The sequence below is a fragment of the Pelodiscus sinensis genome, chromosome 5, assembly GCF_049634645.1.
Source record: "Pelodiscus sinensis isolate JC-2024 chromosome 5, ASM4963464v1, whole genome shotgun sequence".
NCBI lineage: Eukaryota > Metazoa > Chordata > Testudines > Trionychidae > Pelodiscus > Pelodiscus sinensis.
The window spans coordinates 122,641,820-122,657,869 of record NC_134715.1 but is presented as its reverse complement, the minus strand read 5'-3'; the positions used below and the strand labels follow the sequence as shown (position 1 = coordinate 122,657,869).

Here is a 16,050-nt window from a genome sequence, read left to right as displayed (position 1 = left end):
TGCATAGTCTTGCTTTGGCACCACACCACCTTGCCACAGAGTAAGTCAGCAGAAAGGGAAACTTCTGTGTGGTTTGTGGTTATGGTGGCTCACCAGAGAGATTTCCCCAAGATCAGTGTCAGCTGGTCAGGAAGGGTACATAATGCTCAGTAGGGATGTGAGATATCGTTTCATTTCATAATCGTGTAAACCCCACCAAATGTTAGCGGTTACACGACTATTCAATAGTCCCCAGAAGCGGGGCCGGCAGCCAGTGTGCTCCCAGCCCCACTCCTGGAGAGCCCCCTGCAACTGCACAGCAGACCCAAACTCCCCGCGGACGGAGGCTGCTTCATGGCAGCAGCCCCTGTCCACTGGGGGCCCACGCTCCTCACAGACAGGGGCTTCTCCAGCATCCCATCTGCCCTCCCATGCTGTTGCAGCAGCTTGGGGGGGCGGGGAGGAGAGGGCGGCTCCACAGAGCAGGTGCTCATGGAGAGCTGGTTTTTAAAGCCGGCCCCCCCTGAGCACCAGCTCCCTCCTGCCCTCCCCTCTGGCCTCTGTGGGAGGCAGCAAGGGCTGGGGCAGGCGGCTGCATGGGAGCTGATACGTATAGGGACCCAGCTTGAAAGCCGGCTTCCTGTGTGCACTGGCTCCCGCCTGCTGCCCTCACCCTCCATGCTTCTGCCTCTCTCAGAGGCAGCAGCGCAGGGATAGGGAGGGGCAGGCAGTTCCATGGGATCTGGTTGCTCATGGGGAGCTGGCTTAAAAGCCGGCTCCCCTGGGCACCGGCTCCCTCCCCGCCCCCGACTTGCTGCCTAGATACAGAGGCATCAAGGCGAGGGGGAGTGCATATAGTCGTTTGGATTAATCGATACACCCTGGCTTATTGGTTAATCATTTAAACGACTGCATGCTAACTTCCCTAACGCTCACATCTCAACCAACACAGGACTGTTCCAAACGCCACAAGCAGCGATAGTTTTTCCCAACAGGCAGAATCTCATTGGTGATGTTGAAATGCCAACAGTGACCCTAGGGGACTCAACCTAGCTCTTACTCCCACACACAGGACACATTGAGAGCGCCAAGGAAAGATTCCAATATTGGCCCAGCAGATGCAGAATGACAGTTGAATGTGCTTTCAGTAGACTGAAAACTAGTGTTGCTCGCTAACAAGATTGAATCTCGCTGAAAAAAAAAATCCTGGTGCTTATAGCTGCCTGCTTTTGTCCTGCCGAGTATCTGTGAGGTGAAGGGGGGAAAGCTGATGTCCAGGTAGAGGGTGGAGGTGGAGCTGCTCTTTGCTGAGTTTGGGCAGTGACACAGAGGAGCTCAATGCAGAGCTTTGTGGCCCAGGCAGGCTTGGGAAGAACACTCTCCCAGTGAGCTACCGTCGTGTGTTGCGATATCTTGTGCTCTCCCCAGCCCTGCAGTTTGAGGGCTGGCTAGGCAAGCACGGTGCATGTCTCTGGGTACAACACTTTCAGTGCAGCTGGTAATTTCGTGGGGCTTCTGTACATAGAATCATAGAATCATAGAATAATAGGACTGGAAGGGACCTCAAGAGGTCATCGAGTCCAGCCCCCCGCCCTCAAGGCAGGATCAAGCTCCGTCTACACCATCCCTGACAGATGTCTATCTAACCTGTTCTTAAATATCTCCAGAGAGGGAGATTCCACCACCTCCCTTGGCAATTTATTCCAATATTTGACCACCCTGACAGTTAGGAATTTTTTCCTAATGTCCAATCTAAACCTCCCCTGCTGCACTTTAAGCCCATTACTCCTTGTCCTGTCCTCAGAAACCAAGAGGAACAAATTTTCGCCTTCCTCCTTGTGACACCCTTTTAGATATTTGAAAACCGCTATCATGTCCCCCCTTAATCTTTTTTCCAAACTAAACAAGCCCAGTTCATGAAGCCTGGCTTCATAGGTCATGTTCTCTAAGCCTTTAATCATTCTTGTCGCTCTTCTCTGTACCCTTTCCAATTTCTCCACATCTTTCTTGAAATGTGGCGCCCAGAACTGGACACAGTACTCCAGCTGAGGCCTAACTAGTGCAGAGTAGAGCGGCAGAATGACTTCACGAGTTTTGCTTACAACACACCTGTTGATACAACCTAGAATCATATTTGCTTTTTTTTGGTGATGGGTGATGATCTCACTGTGCTTATCTCTGCTTCTCTGAGCAGACACTTGGCAGATGTGGGCAGGACTCCCCTTTGTCTTGCAGGGTTGGCAGTCAGGCCCAGGGAACGGAAGGGTCCTTTTCCCTTTTCTTTCATGTCAGTTTCATTTTTCGGTGCTCAGGCGCTAACAGGCTGTGTCTACATTGGCGCGATCTTGCGCCGAAGCGGCTGCTTTTGCGCAAAAACATGCTGACTGTCTACACTGGTGGGAAGTTCTTGCACAAGAACATTGATGTTCTAATGTATGAAATCAGGGCTTCTTGCGCAAGAACTATGATGCTCCCGCTCAGGAATAAGCCCTTTTGTGCAACTGTTCCTGCGCAAGAGGCCAGTGTAGACAGGCAACATGAATTTCTAAAATGGCCATCGGAGCTTTCTTGCGCAAGAGAGCGTCTACACTGGCATGGATGTTCTTGCGCAAAAGCACCTCTCTTGCGCAAAGGCACATGCCAGCGTAGATGCTCTCTTGCGCAAATACTTTAACGCAAGAACTCTGCGCAAAATCATGCCAATGTAGACACAGCCACACAGTTTTGCAATTTGTGAACAACCCAGCAGGGCCATATGAAGACTGTTTAAAGTGATTCCTGTTAGATTCCATAAGAGCCCTTAGTGCTTTAAGGAAATCTAGGTTTGGAGTATAAACTGGTCTGACAACAGCGAATTGAATCCAGAATGGGTCCTTATAAGAAAGAGGCCCTGATCCTTATAATTGTTAGGCATAGAGCTTCCTACCATGAGGACATCTTAGTGGAGTCACTGATTACTCATGGTGTTGAACCCAGCAGTGAGTGTTTGTCATAGTCATGTGTGATCAAGGCCGGATTAAGAAAGGGGCTTTAAGGGGCTGCAGCTCAGGGCCCCAGGCAAAAAGATCCCCCAGCCGCCAAAACTGCAGATATTTTTGTGCGGCCCCTGCAGCCACTAAAACCCCTGTGGGAGCTGCCCCAAGCACATGGCCCATACCCAACCCCCCTGCCCAAGCCCTGAACACCCTTCTGCTCCCTAACTCCTGTCCACACCCCACATTTGTACACCAACCTCCTGCCCTGAGCCCCCTCCTGCAACCTAGCTCCATCCTAGACCCTGAACCCCAATCTCCACCTCCTGCCCTGCATCCTCTCCCACACTCGAAGCTCTTGGCCCTAACCTCAAGATCCCTCCTTCATCTCAAACCCCTCAGCCCCAGTCCTACTGCAGAACCTGCACCCCCCAGATACTCAGAGTCCCCCCTGCCTCCCACACCTGCCCTCCTGTGTAGCCCCCTCACGCCTCTGAATTCATCATTTTTAGTGCCACCACAGAGCCTAGGGCCCCACAAAATCTAATAGCCACCAACACCTAGAAGGGTTAATCTGGCCCTGCGTGGGGCCTGGGTTAAACTTTACACATCACCTTTAAGATTTTTTTTCTTTAAAAATGAACGTGTAAAAATAATTCAGCCGCAGGGAGCATGTAAGAGGATGCTGACGCGCCATCTCGTGCCTCCACAAGCTGCCCTTTCTCTGTCTCCAAAGCAAGAGATGCTGTAAGTAAGGCACTTACACAGAATGCTTTGCCTTTTAAAATGCTCTTTTGTTGGGCGCAGCTTTGGTCATTCAGAGAACTGGTCCCTGAGTGAAGTATGTCAGGGTATTTGCTCAGTTCTGAAGAAAGCAGGGGGAAAACCAGCTCTGCTCTGTACAATCGGTTGAGATGATAAATCTTCCTTAAGCTGTTACTTATCCTGGAGGCCAGGTGGATGAGATAATCTCTTTATATTTATAAAAAAAATTGTCCTGCAGGACGACAGAGTGCCGTCATCACATCGCTCTGCATCCCGCCACCCCCTCTGCTTTCAGCCGTCCTGCCTCCCCCCTCCAGAGTGGGGCTGAGAGCCACACACCCTGCCCCCTCCTGGGTTGGGATGGGAGCCATGCGCTCTCCCACCTTCCAGGGGGCCGGGATCAGTGGGAGGGGGAGGTCGGGAGCCACACGCTGTCTCACCTCAACCATGTTCATTCTTGTAATATTCTGGAGCCAACATGGCTATGAAAACACTGCCTACAACAGTGCAAGTTATTTAACCTTATTTAGCACTAGCATTGTGTTCATTGCTGCACAAGATGCAAGGATAAATATAGTTCCAGTCCCAAAGAGTTTATAGTTTAAACAGGCGGACACACAAGGCTTGTCTACTCTAGGAAAATTAGAGGTCACTTTATAGCCATGGTGCAGCTGTAGCCGTAGGAACAATAGCATAAGTGCAAGTGCACATGGGACTCTATTGTTTTCACAACTGGCTGCTCCGCTGTCTATCTAGCTGTCCATCTGTCTGTCTGCCAAGGTCAAGGTATGGACTAGGACTCCATTGTGGAAGGCACTGCACAAACCCTAAACAAAAAACTGTCCCTGCTCCCGATGTGAAACCATTATTTGTACTGGAAAACAGCCATGTAGGCACAATCTCTTGCTCTTGCTCCATGTGTAATGCTCCACGAGTGTCAGTCACATCATGCTGCATTCCTCAGGAAACAAATATTAATATAATAGGAGAAAACAGGAAAAAGTATCATGAGCCACAGCATGTATAGCAAAGTCCTGTTCCCTTTGCAGCTGAGAGTTTTGCCATTGGCATCAGTGGGAGTAGGAGTTGGCATTCAGTTGGTTACAGGTGTCTTGGAATATATCTTCCCATTTTTATTTATCTGTAACCATCCAGAGAAATAGAACAAAGGGTGGACTAAGCACACACTGAGATAATCCTAGATAGTAGGTACATCTGTCAGTATCAGACTACCCTGGAAAACCTATTACACTGAAGCTGTTTGTAAGCGGTTCACTCTTACTGGCTCCACACTCTGCACATTGCAAGGTATTGATACATTTCAGGACATTCAGCCTCCTTTTCTGTGAAAAGTTTCACTAAATCCAAGCCCCCTGTAAGTGTGTTCCACAATATAGACAAAAATGTGTCTTTTTGCAGTTCCTGTGTCAGCCTTTCTTACTTTGACTCAGGGTAAGCATTTTCTGGCAAAGTTCCCCCAAGTGGATTTTACACAGATCTTTGATTTACTTGTACTAGATTAAGGCTGTGTTGAAAGATCAGGCTATTACATCAGGAAACACTGATACCATGAAATCATAACTTGGTTTTATCCTGGGATCTTCAGAAAAGGTTAAATTCTCCCCCTCCTCCCCCCCCCCCCTCGCAAGTGATGTATGCTTGTCTTTAGGAATGCTGGTTGTATGGAAAATGCACAAACCTTGATGCTTGTTTTGGAATTTGCATTTTTCAAATAAAAGCTTCTTCTTTTTTTTTTTAAGATTAAATACTCTCAGCTCAACCAATCTTATCAGATAGTTTTGCACTGATGAGAGAGAGGCAATTTCCGTTCTGGCAGCCAGTAACATCTGAAAGATTTAACAAGCAGAACGGGGAGCAGAGCTGTTATAGCAAACAGTGTGCTTTTGTTGAGGGACCATTATCAGTAAAATATAGATCAAAACCTGGGAACCAAGTCAGAAATGTTTAAAGATGTTAATGAGAAATGGGGCTATTTGCCTGAATAGGGTTGCAGGGTTGTGCTCGCAATTGGATGACCAATACAAGAATGTGTTCTTCAAAGCAACAGTACACTTCTAACACTCCGTCTCAGCCTTTTTTGGCATTTAGTCATGCACAAGATGTTACACTGTAAAGACAGCTCCTGGACCTCTTCCTGTAAATAATGTTTGGATATTTTCTTGTGTGCCGCTGGATTTAATCCCCACAAGGCAGGGAGACAAGTCGGCTGTGTCTACACTGGGCCACTTAATCCAGAAAATCAGCCACTTTTCTGGTATAAGCTGCGAGCTGTCTACACTGACCCTTGAATTTCCGGAAAAGCAACGATGCTCTACTGTACAAAATCAGCCACTATTCCGGAAAAACTATTCTGCTCCCGCTCGGGCATAAGTCCTTATTCCGGAACACTGTTCTGGAAAAGGGCCAGTGTAGACAGCCCAGTAGTCTTTTCCGGAAAAAAGCCCCGATCGCGAAAATGGCGATCGGGGCTCTTTTCCGGAAAAGCGCATCTACATTGGCCACAGACGCTTTTCCGGAAAAAGGGCTGGAATAAGACCCTCCGGAAAAGGGCACTTTTTCCGGAGGATCGGGGCCAGTGTAGACGCTCTTTTCCGGCTTTTTTAAAAGCCGGAAAAAAGCGGCGGACATTTTTATTTAAATGCCGCGGGGGATATTTAAATCCCCCGCGGATTTCCCTACGACGACTGGTGAAATTTACATGCCCCTTCCGGAAAAGGGGCCAGTATAGACGTAGCCCTGTTGTCTGGAATGATTTTAGTTATCCGGATGTCCATTTTTCATGGGTGTGACCAAGTTTCCTGTGGTTCCATAAAGTTTGTTTACAGCTACCAGTCCCGTCTCTCAGTGTTCTGTGCTGTTATTTAGCTCTAATTTACCCCTAAATGTCCTCTAACTGCCCAGGAAGCAGTGGAAGTGTTGGTAATGCTGCTGGACAATATTGACCTCCTATGGTCCAGAAAATTCTCTGGTTCAGCTCCGATTAGGTCCTGAAGGTACCAGAGGTTCAACCTGTGTAACCAGCAGTAGTAGGGTTGTCAGGATATAGCTGATCATGATCTTAAAGGCATATTCCCCAAATTGTGCATTTTTAACGAGCCATGTACTAATATGTTACAAATATGTCAGAATCCTTATTTTTAGAATATTGCACATTTCACCTAAGATTACTGAAATGGAAAGAATTTTTAAAAAATTTAATTGACTTCTTCACATGTATGCTGTTTGCATTTCTGAGTAAGCACAATTAAATAACTTAGTCTGTTTAAACCTTTCTTCCTAGTCAGTTTCACTTATAGGTTCTCTTGGCATAACAGAATGCATGGCAATATTGCTTTGTTTTCAGAAAACTATTTCCAGTAGAACATAAAACCATGAAAAATGTCTACTGATTGCAGGGTTATTTGGTTGTTTTTTTTTCTTTTTTTTCATTCGATTGTTTTAAAGTCTCCTGTCAGAACCCCCATTTTCTGGGCCAAATTTAACAGGGATGCTATACTGGAACGCAAATGTGAGTACAATACCTTGGAATTATGACTTGTGAGTTTCTCTAGGCTTTTAAAATATATTTTTATACTTACCCTGCTTAATTCAGAGAACAGAGCATTATTATGTACACAGAAAGTCAATATGTCTGCTGCCCAAGCATTTTAGCAATAGAATGTTAAATCATGCATTTCAAATTAATAAACTACAGTTTAACCTTTGGTATTATGAACAGTGACGAAACTCTGCAGAAGATTCTGAGCTCTGAAACAATTTCCCTTTTTTCACAAATGTTTTCTCTAAAAATGTATTCTTTTCTTTCCTCTATGTGGCTATTGTGGGACTCTGATGTAAGTGTTACAGATTTGCATGACTTTTCATCCGAGCTATTTAGAATAGACTAGTTTCCTCCTTGCACTTAACACCTTAATCATTTGTGGGATGTGTTTTAACTGATGATGCTGGTGATAATGTGACTAGACTTGTTTGCCTGATTAATATTGAACTTGACTTACATTTTGAAAAGATTACTCTCCTGACTCTTGTTGGTTTTATGATGCTTTAGGCTGAGTGTGTGGTGGTGGCTGTTCTTAGCTTCTTCATTTGGCAATGAAACAGTTGCTCTAAGGCAGGGGTCTCCAAACTTTTCAGCCCGAGGGCCGCATTAACTATCAAACAGCAGTTCGGGGGCCGCTTTCACGACGGGGAATTTCAGTTGCCTATTGCGCCCTCTGTCGCAGCGCGGCCGGTACTCTGACCATGCACTCCCTCCAGTGCTGAAGGGGAGGGAAAGGGGGGCCCGGGCCCACCCTCACTCACGGGCCCCAGCCCAGGGCCCTAAGGACACGGAACCAGCTGGCTCCGGTCCGGCTGACGGGGCTCCTGCCGTAACTCGTCAGCCCGCCAACTCTAACGAGTTCTGCCCTGGGCTGCTTCCTTTCCCTCCTCGTGTGACCCTCTACCTCCCCCCACCGTGGGGCGGTCACCTTTGATTCGTCCGTCAGGCTGACGGTCGTATATCCAGACGCCCACCCCTCCCGCTGGGGCTGGTCCTGCCGTCTGGGTGGCCGTCGGGTCTGGACTCCTGAGAAGGGGGGGGGGGGGGCTTTTCCCCCTGCTCTCCCCTTCCTCTGCACGCTGTCCTCCCCTCCTGCTTGCCACCGCTCACTCCTTCCCCCCCCCTGGGCGGAAGGGGTCACCTTTTTAAAGTTCCCGCCAGGATTCACATTCCCCCGCACGTCGCCGGGAGGGCGTTACCACCACCGCCCATCCTGCCCCCTGATTGGCCGGCTGCCCTGTCAGTCTGGGCGGGGGAACGCCACCCGTGCTAACCCCCGCCCCCTGCGCCGTTTGCCGCCGCGCGGCCACTTGTCAGCGGAGCAGCCCGCTTCTCCTGCCCCGGCGCGGCGTGAGTACACGCCGCACACCCCTGACAGGGCCCCCCCCCGCGGCAAGAAGGGCCCGTTCGGCGGCGCCCCAGGGACGGGCGGGGGTCGCCTCGTCACACCGGCACGCGGAAGGCGGGGCCAGACAAAAAGGTCTCCACGGGCCGGATGAGAGGGCCTCGCGGGCCGCATCCGGCCCGCGGGCCGTAGTTTGGAGACCCCTGCTCTAAGGCATGTGGTTTGTCTAGTTACTTTGTGGAAATGAAGACCATTTGTATTTAATGCAGGTTAAGAGACTGAGCTCCATAGTGTATGTCGTGTTGCTTTCACTGGCTCATTAACCAGTGTGGACAAATGAGGATGTGTGACCCACAGCAAAGAAGATGAGATTCTGGTTTTATGTGACCTTGTCTTGCATTATAATAATATGATCTCTAACAGGTGCCTGATACAATATATGACTCTGCTCCATCCAAGTCTCCTATGGGAATTTAATCACTAAAGGGCTTGTGTCATTGGGCAGCGTGATTCCTTGGCTCATCCATGGATCACCTACAGCACCACGTTCTGATTTTTGCGATACAGGTGTAAATCCATTGAGATTACTCTGGATTTTCACAAGTGTAGAGGAGAAAAGAGCCCTGTCTGTAACGAAGCAATTGCTGAGCAAGTGCTGCTCTGCTATGAAAAGTGCCTTTGCTGCTGCATTATCAGTATAGTTCTTTCTTAAGGAGGATCTTACCAGCCAACATTGAGTCATCGAAATCAGAGATGACCATGACTTATTAGGTCATGTTCTCCATCTCCTTATCAGTAAGTACACAGTTGTTCTTTTCTAGACTGAAGAAAATACTCTCACACATACAAAAATGCTTTTTGAAATAGGGGATTTAAGCTTAAATCCTCAGAGATATTTAGACGCCTGATTTCAGTAGGCGTTAGGTGCCTTAATACCTTTCAGGAACTGGGTCTACTCTGAGTGCTTTGCCTGGTCTATATTTAAATGTTCGAAGTATCAAGCCTCAGTATGCAGCATTATTTCCCTCTAAGAGAATTAAAGCAGCCAGATAATCTTGCCTTGGTGATCGTTGCATCCCAAGAAGAAAGACCCCCTGTGTATACTTAGGTTTATGATTATGATAATGGCAGTAGGCTTGGCTCTGGGCGCTGAGCCATAGAATTCATCTCCATGCAGATGGAATGCTCCTATCTCTCTTGAGTGCCGTGAGCTGCCGCGGCTGAGAGCAGCGCATGCATGTCTGCTTGGAGATGTGCAGGAGTAAGAGTGACGGGGTCGTCCACTCACTTCCATGTAGTTCAGGTTGACGTGACCCTAAGGATGGAGCAAATGTGCTGGAATCTGTAGGGAGGAGAGGGATTTGGCTGGCCATTGTTAATCAGAGACAGCCACCTGCTGACCGTTCAGTGAAACACCTACAGCAGCCAGATATATACAGAGACTATAGGCCAGTGAGGGGCAACCTAAGCTAGGCCAGGTCCACACTATGGAGGAAGGTCATAAGAACATGAGAACGGACATACAGAGTCAGACCAATGGTCCATCTAGCCCAGTATCCTGTCTGTTGACATCTGCCAATATCAGATACCCCAGAGGGAGGAAACACAACAGGTAAACCTCACGTGATCCCTCCCCTGTCATCCACCTCCAGAGAAACAGAGGTTCGGGACACCATTCCTACCCATCCTGGCTAATAGCCATCGATGGACCTAACCTCCATGAATCTATCTAGCACTTTTCTGAACTCTGTTAAAGTCCTGGCCTTCACAACATCCTCTGGCAAGGTAAAAAACATAGCTGGCATTGACATAGCTTAAGCCGAGCTTCAGTGCTGTGTGGATGGGAGAAACGCTCCTGTTGACTTCCCTTACTTCTCTTGAGGAGCAGGAGTACTGGCACTGTACACTACTTATGAGCCAGGATGGGTAGGAAAGGTGTCCCTAGCCTCTGTCAGGGGCTGGAAATGGATGACAGGAGAGGGATCACGTGAGGATTACCTCTTCTGTTCACTCCCTCTGGGGTTTCTGGCATTGGCCACTGTCGGAAGACAGGACACAGGGCTAGATGGACCTTTAGTCTGACCCAGTCTGGCCATATTTATGTTCTTACGTTCACTGATGGGGACACCTTCAACATTCAGTTTAGTGGGTCTTTACTAGACCTGCTAAATCTACACTGGAAGATTGACCACCACAGCACCAATCTTCCTGCAAGGGGAGACGTGGCCCTAGTGAGTGGGTCGCATGAGTGGCACTCCTTCATCTCAGTGGGCTGTAAGATTGCCATAACCAAGATGGTCTCCCGGATAGGTAGTTTTGCCATATGCGCTTGCGTACCTAGAATTTGCGGGGTTTGTTGATTAAACGGTAGCAGCACTTTGATTGGAAGCGGAGGGTGTGCACGGCTTTCATAAGCTGGTGTGCAGTCAGTACACACCTCACTTCGTGTGCCCTTGCTTTATGTGTGGCTCAGTTTTGTAATACTAGGAGGAGAAAATGATGCAAGCAAAAACCAGCAGAATCTGGCAATCCTGTGTGTGAGCAACGGTAAACAAAATGTCTCACGGGCCACACAGAGAACCCCAGTGGTCCGCAGGCTGCCCACCACTGCTATAGGCTATTGCTCTCTCTAGCAGTGTAGGCCGTCATTATTTCCCCAAAGAGTCCAGGTTGCTAGCAGAACCGAAGAGGCTCCTGTCTGGCAGGTTTTTGGAGGCTTCTGTGAAGTAAGTTGGAGGGTCTCAGCCCACTTCCTGGGGGACAAATGTTCATGCAACAAAATCACCAAGTCACCAGACCTACCTGGCAGTGGGCAAAGAGAGGTAAAGGCCTAAAGCAGCTGGAGGCTGAACCCTCACACTTCTAGAGAGGGGAGACTGCAGGGCAGGCTAAAGGCATGCACACTGCAGCTGCTACTCATGTAGTACCTGTTCTATGGATAGGCTCTCCAGCTGGCATTTGTGTACCAGCACCAAAGTCAAGAGAGAGAGAAATAGCAAGAAAGTGAACCTAAGAAATATGATTCGCTCACAGATTGTCATGGCTGCTGGTCCCTGCCCTGTTTCTCCTGAGATCTGGAACATGCTGGTTTTAGGGATAAGGGGCTGAGCACATCTGATGGTGTCAAGCTTGCGTGTTTCCATCGCGGTCGGTGGGTAAAGCGTTGCCTTGGGGAGGGGAGCCTCCTGCTCCACCTTTTCTGGCCAAGGTCCCACTTCTTCTGGCTGAGGCCACACACACGTTTGCTGCTCTCAACCCCTCTGTAGCCCTAGTTAGCGTGGAGGATGGGGGGTGTGGCTAAGACCTTGGAGGTCATAAGGGGGTGAGGATGGGGGCTGAGAGATTGGCTTGGCTGGGCTCGAGCTCTCAGGCTCAGCTGGAACCACAGCAGAGCTCTCAGCCCGAACAGGAGCTCTGAGCCTGGAGCCCCTCACCCTGTCAACCCCTTCTGCCCACAGCCTCGCCCATGACTCTACCCCAGTCCATCCCATCCCTGATACCTCTCTCTCCGTTCTGCCACCACTTCACCTCTTTCCTCCCAACAGCCCACTTCCCGCTTGCTTCTCCTCCCTTGCCCCACTGCGGTCCAAAGTCTGGGAAAGCTCTACATCCCCACTGCAGCCCTAGGGCCATGGTGAGGGGAGATTTTTCTGGTGACCTCAAATCTACCATGGCCCACTCCCAGGAGCATGAGATTTGGGGAGACTCAACCTTCCCTGCCTCCATCACGAGATGCCCAAGCATGTTTCTGTGCATTGTTGGTTTTAGCTGCATGTGGCTCTGTAGCCTGTTTGCTGATTCTGCTGGATAGTGTATCTAATTCCTCAGCAACACATGACCTCCTGTAAAATGCACTCCTTAGACCAGGGAATGTCCTTGTCCATGTTTGGCAGCATGCAGCTTGAGTTGCACTATTTTACTTGTTTCACCGTTGTTGCATTTTTCTAAAAATAATGCAGCTGTGCTACAAAACAAAAGATTACAATTTCTTGGGCTTGCTCACAGTGGGGAAATATTTTAGCCAGTTCTAAAACTAGTTCTGTTAAATTTATAGGTGATTTGAGGAAGCCTGACTTTCTTTTAACAGGAAACAATCAGACTGTTTCAAATTGCCTCACAGTAGCTGTACACTGTGGCTATGTCTACAATGGCAGCTTCTTGTGCAAGAATAGCTTGCGTAAGGGTTCTTGTGCAAGAAGTCTTGCGCAAGAGCACGTCCACACTGCCATGTGCGAGATGTGCTTTTGCGCAAGAGTGGACACTCTCTTGCACAAGAAACTTCTGATGGCCATTTTAGCCATAGGGCTTTCTTGTGCAAGAAACCCCTGCCGCGCGTCCACACTGCCCTCTTGTGCAAGAGCTGTTGCGCAAGAGAGTTTACACCTGTTTGAAAAGAGCATAGCTCTTGCGCAAGAAGACCTCTCTTACCACGCATTACTGTAACTCTTTTTGCGCAAGAGCGGGTGGGCAGTGTGGACGCTCTGTGGAAGAACAGACGTTCTTGCGCAATAACCGGCCAGTGTAGACATAGCCTATGGGTGTGTCTATACCGCATCTGTAGCTTGAAATAAGATATGCAACTTGAGCTACACGAATTGTGTAGATTATTTTGAGTTAAGTTTGAAATAGAGGGCTATTCTAAAACGTCCCTTACTTCTCGTGGAACAAAGTTTACAGGGACGTCGGAATAGTGAGCCCGTTATATTTTGAAATAACTGGCTTACTCAAAAGACTCGGAATAGCTATTTTGGGATACCGGAAGTACCCCGCAATAGTGCCGCAGTGTAGATGTACCCTATGGGTCACACACCAGCCTTAAACTCACTTATGTTTCCCCAGTGTAGACACAACTGAGAAGGCAAATCTTGTCATTCCTTTGCAGTGAATGGGAATTTTGTCAAGTAAGGGCCTGCAGAAAATTGTCCTTATGTATTAGGATATTATATCATAAAAATTAGTTTCCCACAGCATAGCCAACCTTCTGTGATGGCCCCGCAGCTACAGGAGCTGTCTTTTTCAGAGGCTTGCCTATGGCAAGGCTACAAACAAGTTTGGTAAAATTTGGGTTCCTCCTATCGCAAGGTTTGTTTAAGGCCCAAGCAGTGGAGGTGGAAGGATGGTCTTGTGGCTAAAACAGACAGTGGGTGACTGGAGAGCTGCATTCTATCCCTGGTTCTACCATCGACTCACTGGGGCACGTCCCTCCTCTGCCCTAAACTTCAGTTTCCCCAGCTATCCCCAGATATTCCCCCTCTGAGAGGAGTTGTGAGGCTTTATTATTGTTTTCATAGGGCATTCAGATGGGAGATGCTATGTAAGGGGGAGGAATGACCACTTCCATCTATTTTGTGGAAGTACCTCTACTCCTTACCAGAGGAGCCAACAGCCATGCTGGGGTGGGACTCAGCTTTGCACGCCCAAAAGGAGCAGGGCCAGGGCAAGGAGCATGCCATGCCAGCTCTCCCTCTCCCCCAGGGCCCTCAGCATCGCTTGGAGCACAGCACACTCCTCCAGCCCTGAAAACTGACTGGAGCACTCCAGTGACAGTTTAGAAAGCCCGGAGCTCTGGGTTGCCCATCATTGGGCCTACTGCTTACATTTCTTTTAAAGGAAGGCAGTCCTTTAGCGAGAGGTCAGCCATTATTCTACTGAACCAGTCTCCACTCAGAAGACTGAGGGTATGTCTACACTACCACCCTAGTTCGAACTAGGGTGGTAATGTAGGCATATTGCACTTGCAAATGAAGCCCGGGATTTGAATTTCCCGGGTTTCATTTGCATAAGTGGGGAGCCGCCATTTTTAAATGCCGGCTCGTTCGAACCCCGTGCCGCGCGGCTACACGCGGCACGGTCTAGATAGTTCGAACTAGCAAGCCATTGGAACGAGGCGTACAGATAGTGCGGAATGGCTTGCTAGTTCGAACTATCTAGCCCATGCCGCGTGTAGCCGCACGGCATGGGGTTCGAACGAGCCGGCATTTAAAAATGGCGGCTCTCCGCTTATGCAAATGAAGCCCGGGAAATTCAAATCCCGGGCTTCATTTGCAAGTGCAGTATGCCTACATTACCCCGCTAGTTCGAACTAGCGGGGTAGTGTAGACATACCCTGAGTGATTTTGAGACTGATGTCACCATATAGGAAATAGCCATTGGCTGGCGCTGTGGAATCGTAGCTATTTAATATTACTGCAGGTTTCCATATTGCTGCTGGAGTGACTTAGATTGTTTGAACCATTACTGTACAGCAGGGTTGGGGAACCTCAGGCCTGGAGGCTGGATGCAGCCCTTGACTTGCCTGGACCAAGCCCCTGAGGCTCATGACCCCCCCCTCCCAGCACTGGAGATCCTGCGCTGGTGCTCCAGCCCTCCTGGAACCCACTGGAGTACACTCCAGAATCCACCCCACCTCCCTACCTTTGGAGGGTCCCTTTGCTGCCTTCCTAATATGGAAGCGGGCTCCATCCCTGGGGGAACCTGTGTTGGCTGTCTGGTCACTCCTGGGGTGGGTGCAGCAGGGGCTGGATTTACACAAAATCTAGTAGGCTGGGCCCCTCTATGCTCAGGTGTGCGAGGGCTATGTGGGGAGTGTCTTTCTCCTTCTCAGTTGGGGGCCTCAGTGAGTGTTTTTTTCCACTTCTCACTTGTGTGTGGCCTTGGACTGATTTTTCTGTGGGTCAGTGGCCCCTGACCCAAAAAAGGTTCCCTATTCCATGCTGTATAGAAATGTAGTTCATAGAATCATGGAACCATAGAGCTGGAAGAGACCTCAGAAGGTCATCAAGTCCAGCCCCCTGCTCTAGGCAGGACCAATCCCAACGAAATCAACCCGGCCAGGGCTTTGTCAAGCCGAGACTTAAACACCTCTAGGGATGGAGACTCCACGATTTCCCTAGGTAACCCATTCCAGTGCTTCACTACCCTCCTAGTGAAATAGTTTTTCCTAATATCCAACCTGGACCTCTCCCACCACAACTTGAGACCATTGCTCCTTGTTCTGCCATCCGTCATTACTGAGAACAGCCTTTCTCCATCCTCTTTGGAACCTCCCTTCAGGAAGTTGAAGGCTGCTATCAAATCCCCCCTCACTCTTCGCTTCTGCAGCCTAAACAGACCCAACTCCCTCAGCCTCTCCTCATAAGTCATATGCCCCAGTCCTCTAATCATTTTGGTTGCCCTCCGCTGGACCCTCTCCAATGCGTCCACATCTTTTTTGTAGTGGGGGGCCCAGAACTGGACACAATACTCCAGATGTGGCTTCACCAGAGCTGAATAAAGGGGCTTATTCTAATAAGGCTCCCACTTGAAGTGCTTCTCTTTAGAGATTCTGCTTCTGGCAGTGAGCTTAAAACACAGCTGTAAACAGAGCCTGCATATAAATTGTGTATTTGAGCAGTGATGGTAGCTAAGTGCATCAGATGATTAATGAC

General features: G+C 49.0%; 1 protein-coding gene across 18 annotated transcripts in view; it reads left to right on the top strand.

Annotated features, from left to right (window-relative positions):
* REEP1 (receptor accessory protein 1) overlaps positions 1–16,050 on the top strand; it is a 101,447-nt gene that overhangs the window by 75,577 nt on the left and 9,820 nt on the right. For 3 of the 18 annotated variants that reach the window (XR_012904433.1, XR_012904435.1, XR_012904437.1), the window contains 2 exons: positions 7,576–7,848; positions 8,837–14,328. The exons of 11 other annotated variants lie outside the window; for them this stretch is intronic. Coding sequence is in view for 2 of the 7 variants with exons in the window: in XM_075930951.1 (XP_075787066.1) it covers positions 7,576–7,619 (44 nt within the window). In the remaining 5 variants the exon portion in view is untranslated. Of the gene's footprint in view, positions 1–7,181; positions 7,246–7,575; positions 8,255–8,836; positions 14,329–16,050 lie in introns of those variants that run through there. 4 more of the 18 variants (XR_012904434.1, XR_012904436.1, XM_075930952.1 and 1 more) reach the window with 4 other exon arrangements.